The sequence below is a fragment of the Meles meles genome, chromosome 3 (assembly GCF_922984935.1).
Source record: "Meles meles chromosome 3, mMelMel3.1 paternal haplotype, whole genome shotgun sequence".
Classification (NCBI taxonomy): domain Eukaryota; kingdom Metazoa; phylum Chordata; class Mammalia; order Carnivora; family Mustelidae; genus Meles; species Meles meles.
Window position 1 is genome coordinate 149,520,694 of NC_060068.1, and position 18,433 is coordinate 149,539,126.

An 18,433-nucleotide genomic window follows, 5' to 3' on the forward strand; every position below is an offset into this window, starting at 1 on the left:
CACTAGAACTTCCAGAAATGTCCAAATTCTTTTCTGTCAAGCATCCATAAACAGCCTTGAGGCTCCAGCGTGTGTCCGTACGTGCCACAGGGTTATTAGTGTGAAGTCAACACGGAACAAAATTTTTTAAGCAACTGTAGTTTAGTACTATTTAGTACTACACCTACCCTCACTCTTCATCCCGTCATATTATGAAGAAATATGCAAAGTTTTTCCTACCTTAGCTGGAGGAACTTTTCCAGCGGCTGTGATCTGACCAGTAAAAAACCGTCCGAAATGATTTGCTGCTAGTACAACAGCTTTATAACTGAAAAAAAAAAATATTTCCATGAAATGAAAGATCTTAGACTCCTCTATTATCCTACCTTGCCAATTAAGCTTTCTTTAATTGTCAAAGAAAAGTCACTAACATTTTCTAGTACCTATTAGTACCACTACCTACTAGTACTAGTACACTAGTACACTCACATGTTCCCCGGGTACTGGCTGGAGTGCTGTGTAGAAAGGAGACTAAGGCACTTTCTGCTCGGAGGAATGTGGCTCAGACTGAGGAATCATGCCTGCCCTGGGGAGGGATGGGAGCAGCTGTATGAGTGTAGCCTATTGCTGACTTTGCTAGAGAGTGGGAAAAATCTGAAAATAGATGATGCTTCTGAAATCAACACCTCTAAGAGACTAGTTGACTTAGGTTTTAAGCATGAAACCTGTCAAAAGCCATTCTCACTGTCGCATGGATACCTACTCCTTTAACCTCCACCACAATCCTGTAGAGAGGTACTGTTACTACCTTCATTTTATAGATGAGTAAACAGAGACACAGAGAGAGGTAGAGAATTTAAAACAAAGAAACAAAACACTTCCCTTGATCGCTAGTAGATGGAAGCATGGGATGCTGAGACAGAGTGCCCTCAGCTCAGGTCCCAATTCTACCACTAACCAGGCTTTGTGACCTTGGGTAAATTTCTATAATTTTCTAATCCTTGGTTTCCTCATCTATAGAGTGGGGACAAAAAAGCATTGGGGGGCGCCTGGGTGGCTCAGTGGGTTAAGCCGCTGCCTTCAGCTCAGGTCATGATCTCAGGGTCCTGGGATTGAGTCCCGCATCAGGCTCTCCGCTCAGCCGCGAGCCTGCTTCCCTCTCTCTCTCTCTGCCTACTTGTGATCTCTGTCAAAATAAATAAATAAATAAAAATCTTTAAAAAAAAAAAAAGCATCGGTTTCTTAGTGTTGTTGCAAGGACTAACTGGAATAATGCAGGTGAAGGTCTTCGCACAAAGCCTGCCACAATAAATGCTTGGTAAATATTAGTGTTTCTGCTAAAGAAATACTCTGTGCAAGAAAAACTAGTAAAATATATCAACTTTCCTTACTAGGGTATTTTTAACATATTAGAGCAAGTTCATTTTCAGATCGTTTTATACCTTAAAGGCACTTCTGCAGTCTCACTTGATAACATACATACAATTAAAATCACAATGCAACTATGTAGTAAGATCTACCTGCTGACAATAAAACCTTTCCCTGATCCTATTTTTTATAAAATAATACTTGATAAGATAATGGACGCAAAAGTATAAAATGGTAACCACTATTACTTTAAGTTAAATATTATTATAGGGGGCGCCTGGGTGGCTCAGTGGGTTGGGCCGCTGCCTTTGGCTCGGGTGGTGGTCTCGGGGTCCTGGGATCGAGTCCCGCGTTGGGCTCTCTGCTCGGCGGCGAGCCTGCTTCCCTCTCTCTCTCTCTCTGCCTGCCTCTCTGTCTACTTGTGATCTCTCTCTGTCAAATGAATAAATAAAATCTTTAAAAAAAAATTATTATAGCAGGAAAACAATTATTGTAGAGATTACATTACTTGTTAGTCTTACTTCTGAATCCAAGTCATAGAAATTTTCAAAAAGCAAACATAATAAAGATTCAAAGGCCACTGTAAGACACTGGAATATTTCAAAAGATTCAGTTGCTATGCTGAAAAAATAACAAAAATGAGACGGCGCATACAGGAAATGTACAAGAAAACGTTAATGGGGGACAAAGTGGTAACAGTTTGTCCTTTTTTTTGATGAGAACAAAACAGCCCAGAAGAACATCAGTGAACTGGAAGGAGCGTGTCCTCACTGTAACATGGCTATGTGTGTGAGTTAGATAGTGATTTATCACATACTGTGTAGATAAGTATACCAGAAGATTCACCTGCAACTACGCCCTTTATATATATCAGATAAGGACATAAGAGAGTGATTCTTTACATTGTGCCCCATAAATCCCCAAAGGTTCAAATTTCAGCCAGCTCTGGAGCCATTCCAGGAAGGGTAAAGAATAAACATGTTTCTGGACACCCCTCCATCCCTCAATTCAAGCAAGGCCACTCTGCTCTTCCTGGATTTGTTAATATCTCCTCACGGTATTTCATTTGCTCAAAAGATTCCACAGTTAAAAACCACTGATCTAGAGCCATTCTACAAAAATTTTTAGTCCCACAATACCTAATGTAACTTTTCTACACACTAAATAATATGGCAAAAATTCTGTCCTTTGGTATATACTTTATATCACAAAAATCATCTTCCAAACCAACCATTTGCCATATTATAGTAAGAATAACAAAATGTGTTTTTAATTTGTCCATTCTGTTTTCCACTTTTCTATAAAAAATGGACAGTTGAAACCCAAAGTAGAATCTATTTGCTCTATTGGCCTATTTGACACACAACATGTAAGATACAAAACCTAAGAAAAACTTAACCTCGTGTGTCAGGCCGTAAAAAGCTTTATTCAAGTTAGTCTCAGTTTCAAGCATTGTTTATTTAACCATTTTCATCTGTTGGTGCCTCATTCATATTAGCAAATTGTCACTACCAATGGTTTTCATGCTTAAATCCTAATTCAACTAGTGTCTTAGAGGAGGTGATTTCAGAAGCATCATCTATTTCCAGATTTTTCGCACTCTCTAGCAAAGTCAGCAATAGGCTACCCTCATACAGCTACTCCCATCCCTCCCCAGGGTAGGCACAATTCCTCAGTCTGAGCCACATTCCTCCGAGCAGAGAGTGCCTTAGTCTCCTCTCTACAAAGCACTCCAGCCAGTACCCGGGGAACATGTGAGTGGCAGGCAAAGATAAGAGGACATAGTTAGCCCTCAGTTAGCAATATGGGTTTTGACACCAGATGAAACTTCCTCAAGTCCAGACAGTTTCCCTATTCATTAAATAGTTTATGAATTTACCTAAGTAAAACCTAATTAAAATGGCAAATACTAACATGTATACATTAGGTTGAACCATATGAAACTGCCAATATCCAACCATTTTTTACCTATAAAGTCATTTATATCAACTAAACTTACTGTGGTAATCATTTCACAATATACTGATATATCAAATCATTGTTTATCCCTTAAACTTATACGAGGTTATAAGTCAATCATCTCTCAATAAAACTTGAAAAAACAATAGTCATCTCAATATATCATATATCACAACGTATCACCAAAAATGGGCATTTCACGTATCCACACATATGTAGAAGAGAGTCTATTCCTCATACAAGTAATTTCATAATCATTTGCTCAGTGCAAGGAAATTAGGCTTCTACCTATGAAGACTAAAAAAGGGTGTAGAGCAGACTATAACATGACAGACTATAACTATAACTGTGAAAAAATAAAATAAGCCTTAAAAATAAGCAAACTTTCAAAAGCTGCAATCTCCAACAATTATTACAGGTAAGATCCCTATAAGAGAGAAGAGCTACAATGAGCATGTTTCTAGAGCACCACTGTACTTTTGTTCAACTGAAATGGAAAAGAATCGACATACCCAGCAATGTTGGCCATGGAGCTTAGCGCGTCATATCCCTGAGCAATTGTGACTCTTGGAACCTGGTCCATTGCCAAAACTGTAGTTTTTCTTTTAGAAAGTTTATTTAGCAAGTCTGGATTTTGGGCTGGGTAAATAAAGCTAATCAGTGTTCCCGATGTCTTTAAAAGGTCAGCTTCATGAACACCTAACGTTGGGTTAACCATGGGGGCTCGTACCTGAGGGAAAAAAAGTCACATCACTGATTAAAAATGTAAATATCTTTATCATATTTTTAAATAACTAGGACAATGTAAATAATATGCCATAATTGAAATAACACCCCAGAAGTAATCTTTCAGCAATAAATTTCTGATTAAATTCCTAAACGAGGTAAGGAACACAAAGATCTTTGCCACTGTCCTCTGATTGATGACCTATGAACTGGTCTGAGTACAGAGCATACTATTATTCTGGTAAGATTAAGAGATATTAGAAAAAATGGACAGGGAGTTTTTGTTGCGTGTTCTTCGATTCTTGCAAATTTTGGCAAGCACAAACATCTGGATTGGCAAGAAGTTAAGAATAGTATAACCTAAACTCTCCACTGTCATACCTATAGATTTATGTCACCTTAAAATTCCAGGGGAATGAATGGATGAATAGGATGAACACTATTCAAACTAGTAGCCTTGCTGAATTGTGCTTAAGCAAAAGCAACTCCGTTCTGGGAAGAAGTATCAAATAAGTCAATGAACATACACACCATATGTTAGGACGTTTCAAATGCGCATGTTCTGAAACCACATTTTTTTTTAATTCCACCTAAAAAGATTTTTTAAATGTGGCTTTTCTCGTGTTCTGTTTTGTTTTTTAATTTCTTATAGCCATTTTCAGGGACCTTAATGACTTAGATGTCTTTAAGGCTCGTAACATGGCTTACTACCATACCAGCTTTTCCTAAGTTCCTGCAGGCATTCAGGTAAGCCAATTCATTGGCTGGCTTTTAAAATGTGCTTTATATCCAAGTTTAAAAATCAGTCTCCAATGAACATGTATCCTTTCATTAGCTCTCATTTCGCAGCAGTGTTCTTAGGCAAGTAAGCCCAGAAAACAACAGCTTGGGGACTTACATTTTAAAAGGAAACAGAAACACAGACAGTGGGTCAATACTTTCATTCCACAGCATTTCATCTCAATTTACCTATGAGACACCTTTGTTGGTTACTCCCATGTCAGTTGCTGCTCTAGTGATGCATGTGATTTTAATTAATTAATTAAGGTTCTGGACTTAATTAAGACTCTCTGGCAAGGTCTATTTTTCCTCAGTGAGAATCTATAATATAGATTTAATAAAAATTAGAGGACGACTTTGCATTAATGCTACCGACCCCTATCAAATGCTCAGCTGAAACAGTTGGCATCTGAGTGATTTAAGTCAATAGAATGTTTCCCTGAATGTGCTTTTTAGATCACTAGTTCCACAAGATAGTAAAGGCTTGATTAAAAAAATAGGTCCCAAAGCCAAGTAGTTTATTAATGGAAGCACAGAGTTATATAAGTTTCTATATTATAGGATTTCTCAGTGCTTTTAACATGCTCGTACACACTGAGTCTCTAATAACACAAAGCATTTCCAAAACTTATGTGTACCCTACCAACACTTTACTGTGGGATGTCTCAAAAGTTTTTGATCCCTACAGCAGATATTGGAATGGATTATACTTATTTCTATCTAAGCTCTTTAATATACTAAGTTATATCACGAAGCATCTGCACACCTAAACATTCTAAAAAACTTTAGTTGAATTGCAACTTACCTACATACCATAAATTTTACTATTAACATCTATAGCAAAAAATTGTCTTCTGCAAAAATCACTAAGACCCTACCCAAGTTATTCAGTAGAGATTATGAAGAAAAATTGTATGACTGATTCATCTTAGAAATTAATACACACACACACACACACATGCACACACACACAGCTCATGTTTCCTGAAAGGAGCGTCTTTCAGCCTAATGATAATGCTTCTATGATCCCTATTTTCCTCCTTGTCTTGGTTGCAGAAGGCTTAGGATTTAAGTTAATGCTCCCCTCTAGTATTTATCTCTGCTAGACTTGTGATGTAATCTCTTCCTTTCCCTATATGAATTTTTACTTTAGATTTTACATCTAAAGTTCTTCAGCACAGAGATTCTATGTATATTAAAACCTTTTATTAAAGTAGGTATGGCTACTCTCCACTCAGCCCCATATTGCTTTTATCCAGGGCAGCACGGCCCTCTCTAGAAATAGCATTTATGTCAATTACCTCACTGTTCCTTTTATGTATCAGAAGATCACTGTACACTCAGTCCCAGGAGGAATTCCATGCCTTTTTTCTATTCCAGTAGCAGTTAAATACTCACCTGTAGGTATTTTAGATATATATGAACCAGGAAGTGCAAATTCTCCCCAGCCAAAAAGAAGGGAATTTCCATACGACAAATGTAAAAAGGAAGATCACTTTCTCCCTCGTGGTTAACCATGGATCACATTGCCTGATAAAAGTTCTACTGGAATATGAAGAATATTCATAACATTCAAGCATCTCTCTGAGAAAAGGCATTGTTTGAAAATATGAAGAGACATAGCAATAGAGTAATATAATTTTCTTATGAAAGGTTTTTTAAAAGTCAGCATGCCATAAATGAGGGGGGAAAAGAATAATTACTTTGACCACCAAATCAGAAGCCAGCACTTCCTTCACCCCTTGGATCTGGGCACCTGCTGCTCTGTAGTGATCATCAGAAAACTTGGAAGCTTCACCAGCACCTGATTCCACGACAACACTAAAGCCCTGCTTGACCAAGGCCTGAACACCAGCAGGAGACAAGGCCACCCGCTTCTCATTTTGGAAAATCTCTTTGGGGACGCCAACAGTCAGTTGTTTATATGGAATTCCTACAAAGGAAAAAAAAAAAGTAAAACAACAACATAAAAACAAAAATAGGCAGTTTGTTCAAAATATACTACACGTACAAGTTACAGCTCAACATAATGTTCCCACTTCATAGTCATACTGAGTTTTTTGATCAATGATGGGAAATATTTATGCCCGCTCCCCAGAAAATTCCCAAATATTTCATTTAGCCAAATGGCTCTCTTCAAGGCAGAAGACTAGATTAGTTTAGCCTTAGTGGGGGAAAAATGGGTTGTGAAAAATCAATCAACAGGCAAATTCCACTCTTCAAACTACCCCTCTGGGATTTATGGTCTCCTTGTCCTTACCTTTAAGGAAGACAGAAGTAATTTGCTGTTTTGAAGAACTACCCTATACTAGACACTTTGGTGGCCTGCCACACTCAAGAGTTTCCTTCCTGGCAATTTGACCACAAGAAATTCCTCATAGATTTCCAAGGTTGTATCCTGAGACCCTACCTTCTTGACCACAGCTGATCAGACCAGGGATCCACACCTGGGTCAAAGATAACAGTCTATAGGCCAGACGCCTCTGATGTGACTTACACAGGAACTGCCCAAGGACACTCTATGTTGGCCAGTGATGATCCAATCCATTCAGGTTCTTTCTCAGGGAGTCTGAGAGCCACAGAAAAGGACAGAGGGACAAATGGTACAGAAGCTATTTGTAAGCAGTCATGAGGTAATCAAAGGGAGGTATACAGCAACAGCAGTGGAAACATCAGGATTGGCGATACAAAGACGAAAGATGAGCCATAGTTATGAAATCCAGAAGAACATTCTACTTTTTCAAGAAGTATATGAACGGTTTCCTGGGCTTCTGTACTTCCCAAGAACACATACAACAAACCCTCATCACAAAATATATCCTAATGGGATCCTGTTCCCTGCAAACCAAAACAGCCTGTATGATATACATAAAGTATTTATAGATGGTTCTGAACAGCTTTAGCTAAAGTAGATTAGTTTCTTCTGTTGCTTTACTCAACATGCAGCCATAGATAGATTTTTTTTAAAAATAAAGATCTGCATCTATACATTTTACTAAAGCTTAGGAAATCTACTCTAACAACTTAAACTCTAGATATACATAATAAAAAATTATCTCCACAGAATAACAATAATCATTGGGTGAGGCCTTCGAGAAATGAAGTCAACCTAAAAATACCTTCACTTGATCACAGTCTTAGACCCCATACTCCGTAAGCAGTGATAACCAATAATAAGCCAAAGGCAAAGTATGATGAATCTTACCCTCTACTTGAAGAAGAGGGAGGAAAATAATAGAAAGCTGGAAAATATTTTGGATTGATGTGCAAAGTTAAATCGCATTTGGAGTTTACTTATCTGACCACCTCAGATTACCTAGGCCCTAGTAATAAAACACATCCAAGTGAGTTAGTCATGATACTCAAAAAACAAGTATTTTTAAAAAGCTTTGCTGGCCAACTTTAGCAGATGTGTAGAAAGCAGAGTTAGAGTCCCCAAAGATAGCCAGAATCTAATCCTCAGAACCTGTGGATATGTTAGGATACACACCAAAGGAGAATCAGGGTAGCAGATGGAATTAAGGTTGCTAATCAAGTGGCCCTGAAACAAGGAGATTATCCTGGATTATCTGGGTGGGCCCGATGCACTCACAAGGGTCCTTAACTGTAGAAAAAGAAGGCAGAAGAGTCAGAGTCAAACGGTAATTTGAAGATTCTGTGGAAGTGGGGGGCCACAAGTCAAAGAATGCAAGCAGCACCCAAAAGCTGGAGAAGATAAGGAAAAAGACCTCCCCCTAAAGCCTCCAGAAGGAATACAGCCCCGCCAACACCTTGATATAAACCTAGTGAGAGCCATTTTAGACTTTGGCTTCCAGGAGTACAAGACAATATTTGTGCCATATGAAGCCAGTATATTTGTGACCACTTGTTACAGCAGAAATAGACAACTAATACTTAAGGGTACCAAGACATTATTACCAAAACTAGTAAATAATGGGACAGAATCCAACATTCATCCCACCTCACCATCGCAACCTCCAGGTAACTAAATAATAGAGGGAAAGTTTTTCTTACAGAAAAATTCTAGCTATAAATGGAGATAAAATGAGAGCGTATCACCATTTTAAAACCCCCCATGAAACCATGGATTTAGCTAATGATCATTAAACAGCTGTATAGCCTTTGAATGAAACACTAATGGGAACTTCTTAATAGATGGATACCAACAACATCTAAACTCACTGATTAATCTTCTTGATGTAATGCAATAGATTGTACACAGCATCACCTATGACGCATTCCTGCCCAAAAAAAAGGAAATCTGAGTCTGGTCAAACCTCTAGATCTAGCCAAATGGCACAGAAAATACAAGGGACAGAGGAACTGGATAAATAAGACCAAGGGAATTCAGTCAGCTAAATCTAGAATGTGAAATTCTGCAAGGCAACAATGATATTCTTCAACAAATAAATTAAAAGGAGAAAAAGGGAAGCACAGAGAACAAAATAAGAGATGTAGCAAGCAAATACAACATATGGGCCTTGTTTGGATCATTATTTGGGTAAGGCAACCATAAAAAAAAATGGAAAAAAAATATGAATACTAACCGGGTTACTGTCCATGCTTTTCAATGTGGTAATGAAATTGTGGTGTTATATACTTTAAATAGAATCCTTATCTTTAAGATACAAAAAGAAATTATCTGGGAAATAGTCAAGAGCCAGAAATTGAATAAACAAGTCTCCTGCATAGTCGCTATAGAGATCTTGATGTCCAGCCGTTATTCACAAGGACAATTCTCACATCCTCAATGCAGTTACTTACTTTTATCTTATACACCGTTTTATCACACTTGGATCACTTGGCTTTCTAGAACACCTAAAATAAAATAAAAATCTGAACATAAAATTGAGGACTCAGGGGGTCAGGTACCTGGCCAAGAGTCACTTGCCATGTGAGAACAAGAAAAAAGGCTATGAATTCTGTAATAGACAGACCTAAGAACTCAAAAAGCATAGCAGTGTTGGGATCCCAAATGCAAGGAGTCCAACAAACTTAAAAAGAAGGGCATTATTCTATGTGGCAAAGACTTTAGATTACCCGCCCCCCCAAATATCCATCCTGTTCTTCCACTTTAGTTTAAAAAAAAAAGCTAATTTTAGTGCAACATGTCATCATCTAGAACAAAGGACCTCTTTTATGTCCATGTCTCCCTTACAACCACATAATGGCCATCAATCTGAGTTTTGGCCAATGAGGTATAGACAGAGTCCTAGGAGGGCTTTTGTGCAAAGTGCAAAAAGGGATCTCACTCAGCTTAGAAAGCCCTTATTTAGTTTCATCTCCTTTTGGCCTGCACACTAGAACAGCAGCTTGGGGATCCTAGCAGGGAAGGCCTTGTAGGCTACTGAAAGACTTCAGCTCTTAACTCTGCATGGGCTAGGACACTGGCAAATTTTGAATAGAAAAGTACATGGTCTTTCATTTTTAAAAGATGATGCTGTTGTGTAGAGAACAGACTGTAGTGGGAGCAGAGGCAGAAAGCATAGAGCGCATTTAGAAGCCTAGCACAGTAGTCCCAGTGACCGATGATGGTGCCATGGAACAGGACGATAACAGCAGTGTTGGTGAGAACAGACTCCAGATACAAGGCAGAGCTGACCCACACCTACTGTGAAGATCTAGGTTGACCCCAAGGTTTCTGAACTGAGCAACTGAAATGAAGTTCCCATTTACTAAACTAAGAAGCACTGCTTCAGATTAATGCATATACTTAGTTGCTAATTCTTGAGCAGAGATGAGCCGTGTGTGTTACAATTCCTCAGTACTGAGAAGGAAAGAGGAAGAGCTGCTGGGAGAAATGGTTACGCTGAGCAATAGCTTCCCGGATACAACTCAACTGGTTTAGTGTTCCTCTTTTTCTATTTTCTTTTCTTTTCTATGGGCACTGATGATCAGTAACTTCTATACATGGAAAATATAAAAAAAAGCACTCCTTAGGCTTTTTTTAATGCAAAATAATGACTCACAAACACCAGGCTATCACATTGCATGTTTTTCCTTTCATCAATCATCAGAAGATCTATTAGCTTCTACGACTTGAAGGTTTGATTTACATAAATTGACGTGAGACTTTACCTGGTTTTCCAGATTTACACCACAGTGCCTGATGAGTATGAAATGTTCGTAAAAAATCCTTCTTCCCAGGTATAACCTTACAGGACCCCAAATTGCTAAGTAATGGACATGAACAGCCAGACACCACGGTTTTAAGTAGACTCGCCATGTTCGTATGAGCTCCCAACTTTCTGGATGCCAAATTTCCTTGACAGTAAAATGCTAAAAGGAAAGAAAATAAAGCATTTATGTGCTAAGAAAAACATACTTTGCCATTGGAACATCAAAAACATTTTTAAAAATACTAATCCAAAGAGCTTGGAATATAAAAGTTGTGTGTGGGCACCTAAGATGAATTTATTTGCCAAGTCCTTTACTTGCAGAAGATGCTTCAGAGTGTGGTGCTGGAGTTTTTATGGCTAGCCACTTCGACAGACATTACTGTAGCAAATGTTGTCTGACCTATTGCTTCAACAAACCAGAAGACAAGTGATTATATATGAGTTAATAATAAAAGACATGAACTAAAAAAAAAAAAAAAAAGATGCTTCAAAAGTTTGTTTCCAACTCAGATATTTAAAACTTGGAACTCATTTTCCCACTTAAATTGTGGTTCTAAACCCATTATTCAATTCTAAGCCTCAATCACCTAAGTCTAATTGATCCCTAATGTAGCTGGAAAGCTAAAAAAGAAAATTGCTAGAGTTCAGTCACGTCTTACGGGCAAGTTACCTTCTGAGTCTGCATGTACAGCAAAAATTACAGTTACCTTTGAATTTCCCCTAAATTGTCTATAATACTGTATAATAGCAACCTACGTAGCCACCATGTTGAACAGAAAACATTGGCAACCTAGTCAGTGCAACAAGATGCTTATTCTGTAAGACCCCTGAATTGAGATAAGTGAACATGAGATGCACGTTTGCCAAGTGCACATCTTAAGAAAATTAAGCATGGGGCGCCTGGGTGGCTCGGTGGGTTAAGCCTCTGCCTTTGGCCCAGGTCATGATCTCAGGGTCCTGGATCGAGCCCCACATTGGGCTCACTGTTCAGCAGGGTGCTTGCTACCCCCTCTCTCTGCCTGCCTCTCTGCCTACTTGTGATCTCTCTCTCTCTGTCTGTCAAATAAATAAAATCTTCTCCCCCCCCAAAAAAGAAAATTAAACATGTGTGGGATATGACTCCAATTTTAAAAAAAGAAAGGAAAATGCCATTATCACATAAGTTTGTGCTTGTAGGTATGAGTGCCACTAGGAATTCTTCCATCAGTGGTTCTCACAAGTGGCCACTCTTTACCAACTCTAACGGGGTTGGATGACCTAAGCTTCAGTGGTTCCCTCCACTGCTCTCCATGGGAGATCCCCAGGGATATGTAGAAGGTACCCCCACCATTCCTGGATTCCCAATGTTCCCCTAACTCCCAACCTTTTCTTTCCTTCAAAATTAGGAAAAAGTGGAAGATCTGGAACCCTATCATTCAAGCTCAGCTAACTCCACCAACAACTTTAAGTTCTGCACCATCATGTGCCAGTCCCAGAAGACTCCATAAGCATTCTTCCAGCATCCAGAGGAAGAAGGGTCTAGCTCCCTCAGAACTGCTGCTACAACTCCCTGAAGCAACTTTTTACAAATACCAGAAAGCCACAGGGGGAATGGAAATCCTTAATCCAGATGGCGCTTATTCTTAAAATGCCCTTTAATTCAACAAACACGTATAGAGAGCTGAGTCAGAGGCACAGCCGTTAGAAGCATCTGTAAAATCAAACTGGAATAGGTCACACATTTTGAGATAAGAAAAGTCAACAAGTAATAACACTACAAAGCAGAGTAAGGCAAGTCCAAAGTTCTTTGAGACATCAAAGAAGGAGATTATGCATTCCTACAGGTCTCAGAAAAAATAAAAGAAATAGATTTAAGATGGAGAGAGTAATACAAAAAAAAAAAAGGTAAGGAGGGGAAGCATGCGAGATTGGTTCTGGCAATCAGAAATGTATATGAATAATGCTTTGCCCTTGAATAGGTTTATATTTTCAGTGTTTCCACATGTCGTTTCATTTCAATCCCAAGCATTCCTGAGTCCCATAAATATTCTCCTTATTTATTCATGGGTCACTTGTAGGGTTAGTCATGGCTGAGAATGGAGAGCAATCCAGCCCCACATTCAAAACATTCAGTGAATCTATGCCAAGAACCAAAGATATATAAAAGATACAGATATAAAAAAATTCTTGCCTTGAGGGAGATTTGTCCTACCATTACCAATGACCAAGTCTTATTCCAATCTCCCCACTTACCCTAGTTTCTCTTCTTGGATCATCCCACCTCCCTAACAACCACTGTTCTCGTGGGGCTGATAAGGTTTACCCAGACCCACTGCCACTCACTCCCTGCTTGACCTGAATCTCTCTGCACCTCAGTCTGCTCATCTATAGAACATAGAAAAGCTCATTTGTAAGACCCCCATTAGGCTCTAAAACTTTTATGATGAGATTTTACAATGCCTTAAAGCTGAAGTCCTATTTCATGGAATCTGGAAAAAACTGCCCTGCCTACTTGGAAAACGGGAATTTGATGTTGAACAGATCCCTGGCATCAGACATCAGTTAAGGACAAGGCCTTCAGAGGCCTATCTCACCAAAAAATTCCACTTAATCAAGTTATGAACGTAACCAGACAGCGATCAGAAAGTAGTTTACTGACAGGAACGGTTCCTACCACTAAGCCTAAATCAAATACAAATGACCCTGAAAGATATTCAGAGAATATCTGAGACTGTGTTATCACAGACAGGTACTTATTTCCATCAAACATAGAATACTAGCTTAATTGTCACATTTACCACTCTCTTCACTTAAAAAGCTCTCTTCTGGGACACCTGGGTGGCTCAGTTGGTTAAGCGGCTGCCTTCGGCTCAGGTCATGATCCCAGCGTCCTGGGATCGAGTCCCACATCGGGCTCCGTGCTCGGCAGGGAGCCTGCTTCTCTCTCTGTCTCTGCCTGCCACTCTGTCTGCCTGTGCTCGCTCTTGCTCTCTCTCTGACAAATAAATAAATAAAAATCTTTTCAAAAAAAAAAAGCTCTCTTCTATTTTATTATCCATGTGCTTCTGTAACTTTGAAGAGATGGAGGAAAGCTTTACAACCAAAATTGAAAAAAAAAAAATTGGTATATCATCCGTGCTGCAGTGTAATGTAAGTAATGTAATGTAAATTCTTGAGGGCAGAAAGAGAGGGCAGCCTACAGCCTAACAAGGTGACCTGTGGGTTGTAAGCCCCATTCTGCAATTTATTAGCTGTGTCCTTAGCAAGTCGGTCACTTAACTCCTCTGAACCTGATATCCTCACCTTTAACATGATAATGACAGCACCGCCCTTATTGGGTTGTGAAGATTAAAAAGACAGTTATTTTAATTGCTATTATTATTCACTTTGGAATTTTAACCGGCCCAGAGCTTTGCACAATGTAGGAAAACAGCAAGTTTTTTGACTGAATGAATGAATAACTAGGGCTAGGTAACCTGGAACCTAGTATCTAGGGAACACATTCTACAGAGTTTCAGGAAATTTCCTTTGAAAATGAAATGCTGTGTATCCTTGTGGAAAACTGATTTCATCAGCAAAGGTAAAAAGCCTGAGCACACTTGTCGATAAGAAAGTAATCTTAAGGGGCGCCTGGGTGGCTCAGTGGGTTAAGCCGCTGCCTTCGGCTCAGGTCATGATCTCAGGGTCCTGGGATCGAGTCCCGCGTTGGGCTCTCTGCTCAGCGGAGAGCCTGCTTCCCTTCCTCTCTCTCTGCCTGCCTCTCTTGTGATTTCTCTCTGTCAAATAAATAAATAAAATCTTAAAAAAAAATTTAAAAAAAATAAAATAAAAATAAAATAAAAAAAGAAAGTAATCTTAAACTGTACATTTAATAAAGTTTTTTTTTAAAAAAATAGCCAGGTTTGCAAATAAAGGGGGTGCGATGGAGAAGAGTGGGGCGTTTTAAATAAAAGCATGCAAGCCCCATCCAAACGGAGTCTGTCCCACAAGACTCCTTACAAGGCGATCTTTTTACGACTGCCCTGCACCACAGGGCGAATAAAGGACGCCTCCAACCGTAAACAAGTCACGCTTTTAAATCGAAGCATACCAACCAAGGACACTATACCCTACAGAAGCTTAGACTGGCAGGCAGCGTGACCTCGCCCAAACCCACCGGTACCGCCCCTCTCCTTCGGCCACTAAACTGCCGCGCTGCTGGCAACTGCACGGGACCGCTATTTATAACCTTCCCCCAGAGCCGATTGGCGGAGGCCGAATAATAGACATTCCGCCTCCAGGGTTCGAATCAGCTCGGCCCCACCGTTGTCTCCTCCCCGTCGCCAACCCCGAGCCCCACTCTGCCCGGCTGAAGTTTGCCCGGACCACCATCAGCCCGCACAGACACACTCACACTCACACGCACACTCACAACTTTCGCTCGCCTAGGTCTCCAGCCGATCGCCGACCCCGAATTCCCTCAAGGTTCTAGCACAATTTCGGGGCGTCCAGCCGCCACTTCTCTAGGTGCACCCTCTGTCAAAAGTCCTCTATGACCTCCCCTCCTCCTCCCGTCCTGCGGGCAGAAATGGCACCGCACGACTCCCGCTGCCCCCCCCCAAAGCTCCAAGAACTGCACCTGCACAGCTGCCAGTCCCCTGACCCCTGAGAGTACCCAGTTTCCCAACCACCCGGCCACTCCTTTCCACGTCGCCCCAGCAAGAGACAGGAAAGAAGGCCCTAGAAGCGCGGTTCTCCTTCCGGACCCAAGCCTCTAGCCTGCGGGCGCCGCGGGGCACCCCGCACCCGGGTCAATGCCGACCCCGCCCCCTTCTGCTCCTTGACAGGTCTCCACGGCGGGGGCCCGGACCATCCCCGCAAGCCCCCCGGCCCCTCCCCAGCTGCGCCCTAATCCAGCGCCTGGGCTGCCCGCGCCGCGCCGCTCACCTTGGCTGGGAGGCCAGGCGGCCGTGGGCAGCACGCGGCGGTGGACGCCGCGCTGGCAGACCCGGGTTCGGGCCCCAACGCTCTGCGCCTCCAACCCGGAAGAACAGCCCCAACCCCGCGGCGGCGGAGGCCACGTGACGGCGGCGCACCCCCCCAACCCCCCTTGCGCCCCCTCCCCCGCCCCGCGCCCCCTCCTCCGCCCCGCGCCCCCTCCCCACCCCGGCCCTCAGCCCGCTCGACCCCGGTGCCTGCCTCCCTCGCTCCCGACAAAACACGATCTAGCCGAACGCCCCCTGGGAGCTCAAAGCTAGTTACCCCAAGGGGCCCTTCACTCCTCAGTAGCAGCCAAAACCTCTTTGTCTCGGGCTCGACCCGCGGCCCCCTGCCCCGCCTCCGCGCTTTCCCTCGGCGCGTCCTTGTCAATCAAACCTGGAGCCCTGCGCGGGCGCTGAAGTTTGCAGCGCTACATTTATAAGTGGAGAACCAGCTGCAAGTGTGATTTCCTCTCCAGCGTCCCACCAGAGCAAATAAAGAGATAATATAACTCCACTTTTGGTACCTTCCCTCTAGCTGTCTAGGAAAAAATCAGAACTTCTGTAACACAGGAGGACCAAAAGGCAAGTGGGAGGAGGTCACGGGGTAGTGAAGGGCGGGAAGGAGGGCGCTGTTTTTGCATTCTGCCCGGAGAGGTGGAGTTAAATTCCTCGGAAACGATGTCAAGGCCCAAAAATTAACACACATCTACGTATTCTTCTTCCCACGGCGGGCCCAGAGAAAGCCGTGTGCCGCTGGTAGTATTAATATCCAGCAGCTAGAGATGGACAAGAAGTGGCCGGGCATGGCCTGGGTTGATGGCACCAAAACTATTAAAAGACTCCAAAACCTAAGGACCTGCCTGTCGTCTCCACATAGTTCTGTTAGTCTGCGGGTGTCTTCTGATTAAAAGTGAGAAGAATCAAACACATAAAATGGTTCACTTAGCCAAAGCTCAATCATCATGAAATGTCAGCATGATCACTGCTTTTTACTTTAAGTGAAATATTTAAGATAGGCAAAACAGAGATATTCCTTAAAAAAGAAACTTCAGAGAAACCCTTCCTTTAATAACATCTCTTACACTGCAGTCTGCCTTCAGCCCTAGGTCACGAGCAGATCCCAGAGTGCCCAGATGGAGCGAGCTGAGCAGGGAGCCTGCTTCTCCCTCTGCCTGCAGCTCCCCCAGCTTGTGCTTGCTCCCTCTCTCCCTCTCTCTGACAAATAAATAAATTTTAAAATAAAGGATGTCCATCTCGTGCTTTTAATCAGCATAAAAGGTCATTCAACTAATAAGCTTCTACTGGCATCCAGAGGATGTCAAGGAAAAACACTGCCTTTCTCCTGAAAGAGTTCACAGACAGGAAAGGATACAAGCCCCGTATTTTAGAAAATATAAGGGCAGTGAACGGCTGCTGGGTTCAGTCAGTTAAGCATAGGACTCTTGATTTGGGCTCAAGTCATGATCTCATGGGTCCTGAAAATGAGTCTGGCATCTGCTCCAGGTTCAGTGGGGAGTCCCCTTGAGAATCCCTTTCTTCCTCGGCCTCTCCCCGACTCTTGTGTTCCCTCTTTCTCCTCCCCTTAACAAATTTTTTTTTTAAGATTTATTTATTTAGTTGACAGAGGGAAACACAGCTAGAGAGGGAACACAAGCAAGGAGAGTGGGAGACAGAGAAGAAGGCTTCCCTCCCAGCAGGGAGCCCGATGTGTGACTCCATTCCAGGCCCTGGAATCCTGACCTAAGCCCATGGCAGATGCTTAAGGACTGAGCCACTCAGGTGCCCCTCTAATCCTCTTAATAATTTTTTTAAAAGATTTTATTTATTTGTTTAGAAAGAGAGAGAGCACAAGTAGGCAGAGAGGCAGGCAGAGAGAGGGGGGAAGCAGGCTCCCCGCTGGCAGAGAGCCCCCAACATGGGGCTCTCGATCCCAGGACTCTCCAATCATGACCTGAGCAGAAGGCAGAGGCTTAACCCACTGAGCCACCCAGGCGCCCCTTCTTAATAAATTTAAGAAAAATAAAAATAAAAGCTTTGAGCACCTGGGTAGCTCAGTCAGTTAAGTCTGTGACTCTTGATTTCCATCTGGTCATGTTCTCAGGGTCATGATATCAAGCTCTGAGTGGCGCTCCATGTTCAGTGCAGAGTCGGCTTCGGTTTCTCTCTACCCCTCCTTCTGCCCCTCCCCTCCACTTTCTCTCTCTCTCTTGAATAAATAAATTTTTTTAAAGATTTTATTTATTTATTTGACAGAGAGAGAGATCACAAGTAGGCAGAGAGTCAGGCAGAGAGAGAGGGGAAGCAGGCTCCCTGCTGAACAGAGAGCCCGATGCGGGGCTCGATCCCAGGACCCTGAGATCATGACCTGAGCCGAAGGCAGAGGCTTAACCAACTGCGCCACCCAGGTGCCCCTTGAATAAATAAATTTTTAAAAAATAATAAAAAATAAAAAGTGTAATGAACCATGATAAATGTAACCATAGAAAAAGGTTCAAGATACGGCAGTTTCAATGAGGCAGAAGTAATTGGTAAGGATTAAGACTAAGCCTCTTTCATGATATA

General features: G+C 41.8%; 1 protein-coding gene and 1 non-coding gene across 6 annotated transcripts in view; both read right to left on the bottom strand.

The window, feature by feature from the left end:
- Window positions 1–16,509, bottom strand: part of NNT (nicotinamide nucleotide transhydrogenase) — a 93,988-nt gene extending 77,479 nt beyond the window's left edge. Inside the window, exons 1-5 of one of the 5 annotated variants that reach the window (XM_045999579.1) lie at window positions 16,396–16,509; window positions 10,891–11,091; window positions 6,516–6,745; window positions 3,819–4,036; window positions 220–307 (exon numbers count right to left, since the gene is read on the bottom strand). In XM_045999579.1, the coding sequence (XP_045855535.1) occupies window positions 220–307; window positions 3,819–4,036; window positions 6,516–6,745; window positions 10,891–11,038 (684 nt within the window). In that variant the 5' untranslated portion in view covers window positions 11,039–11,091; window positions 16,396–16,509. The other 4 variants (XM_045999575.1, XM_045999576.1, XM_045999574.1 and 1 more) reach the window with 4 other exon arrangements.
- Window positions 4,677–4,803, bottom strand: LOC123939554. Its single transcript, XR_006817919.1, has one exon. It is a non-coding gene; the product is annotated as a small nucleolar RNA SNORA33 (small nucleolar RNA).
- Window positions 16,510–18,433: the final 1,924 nt, after the last annotated feature.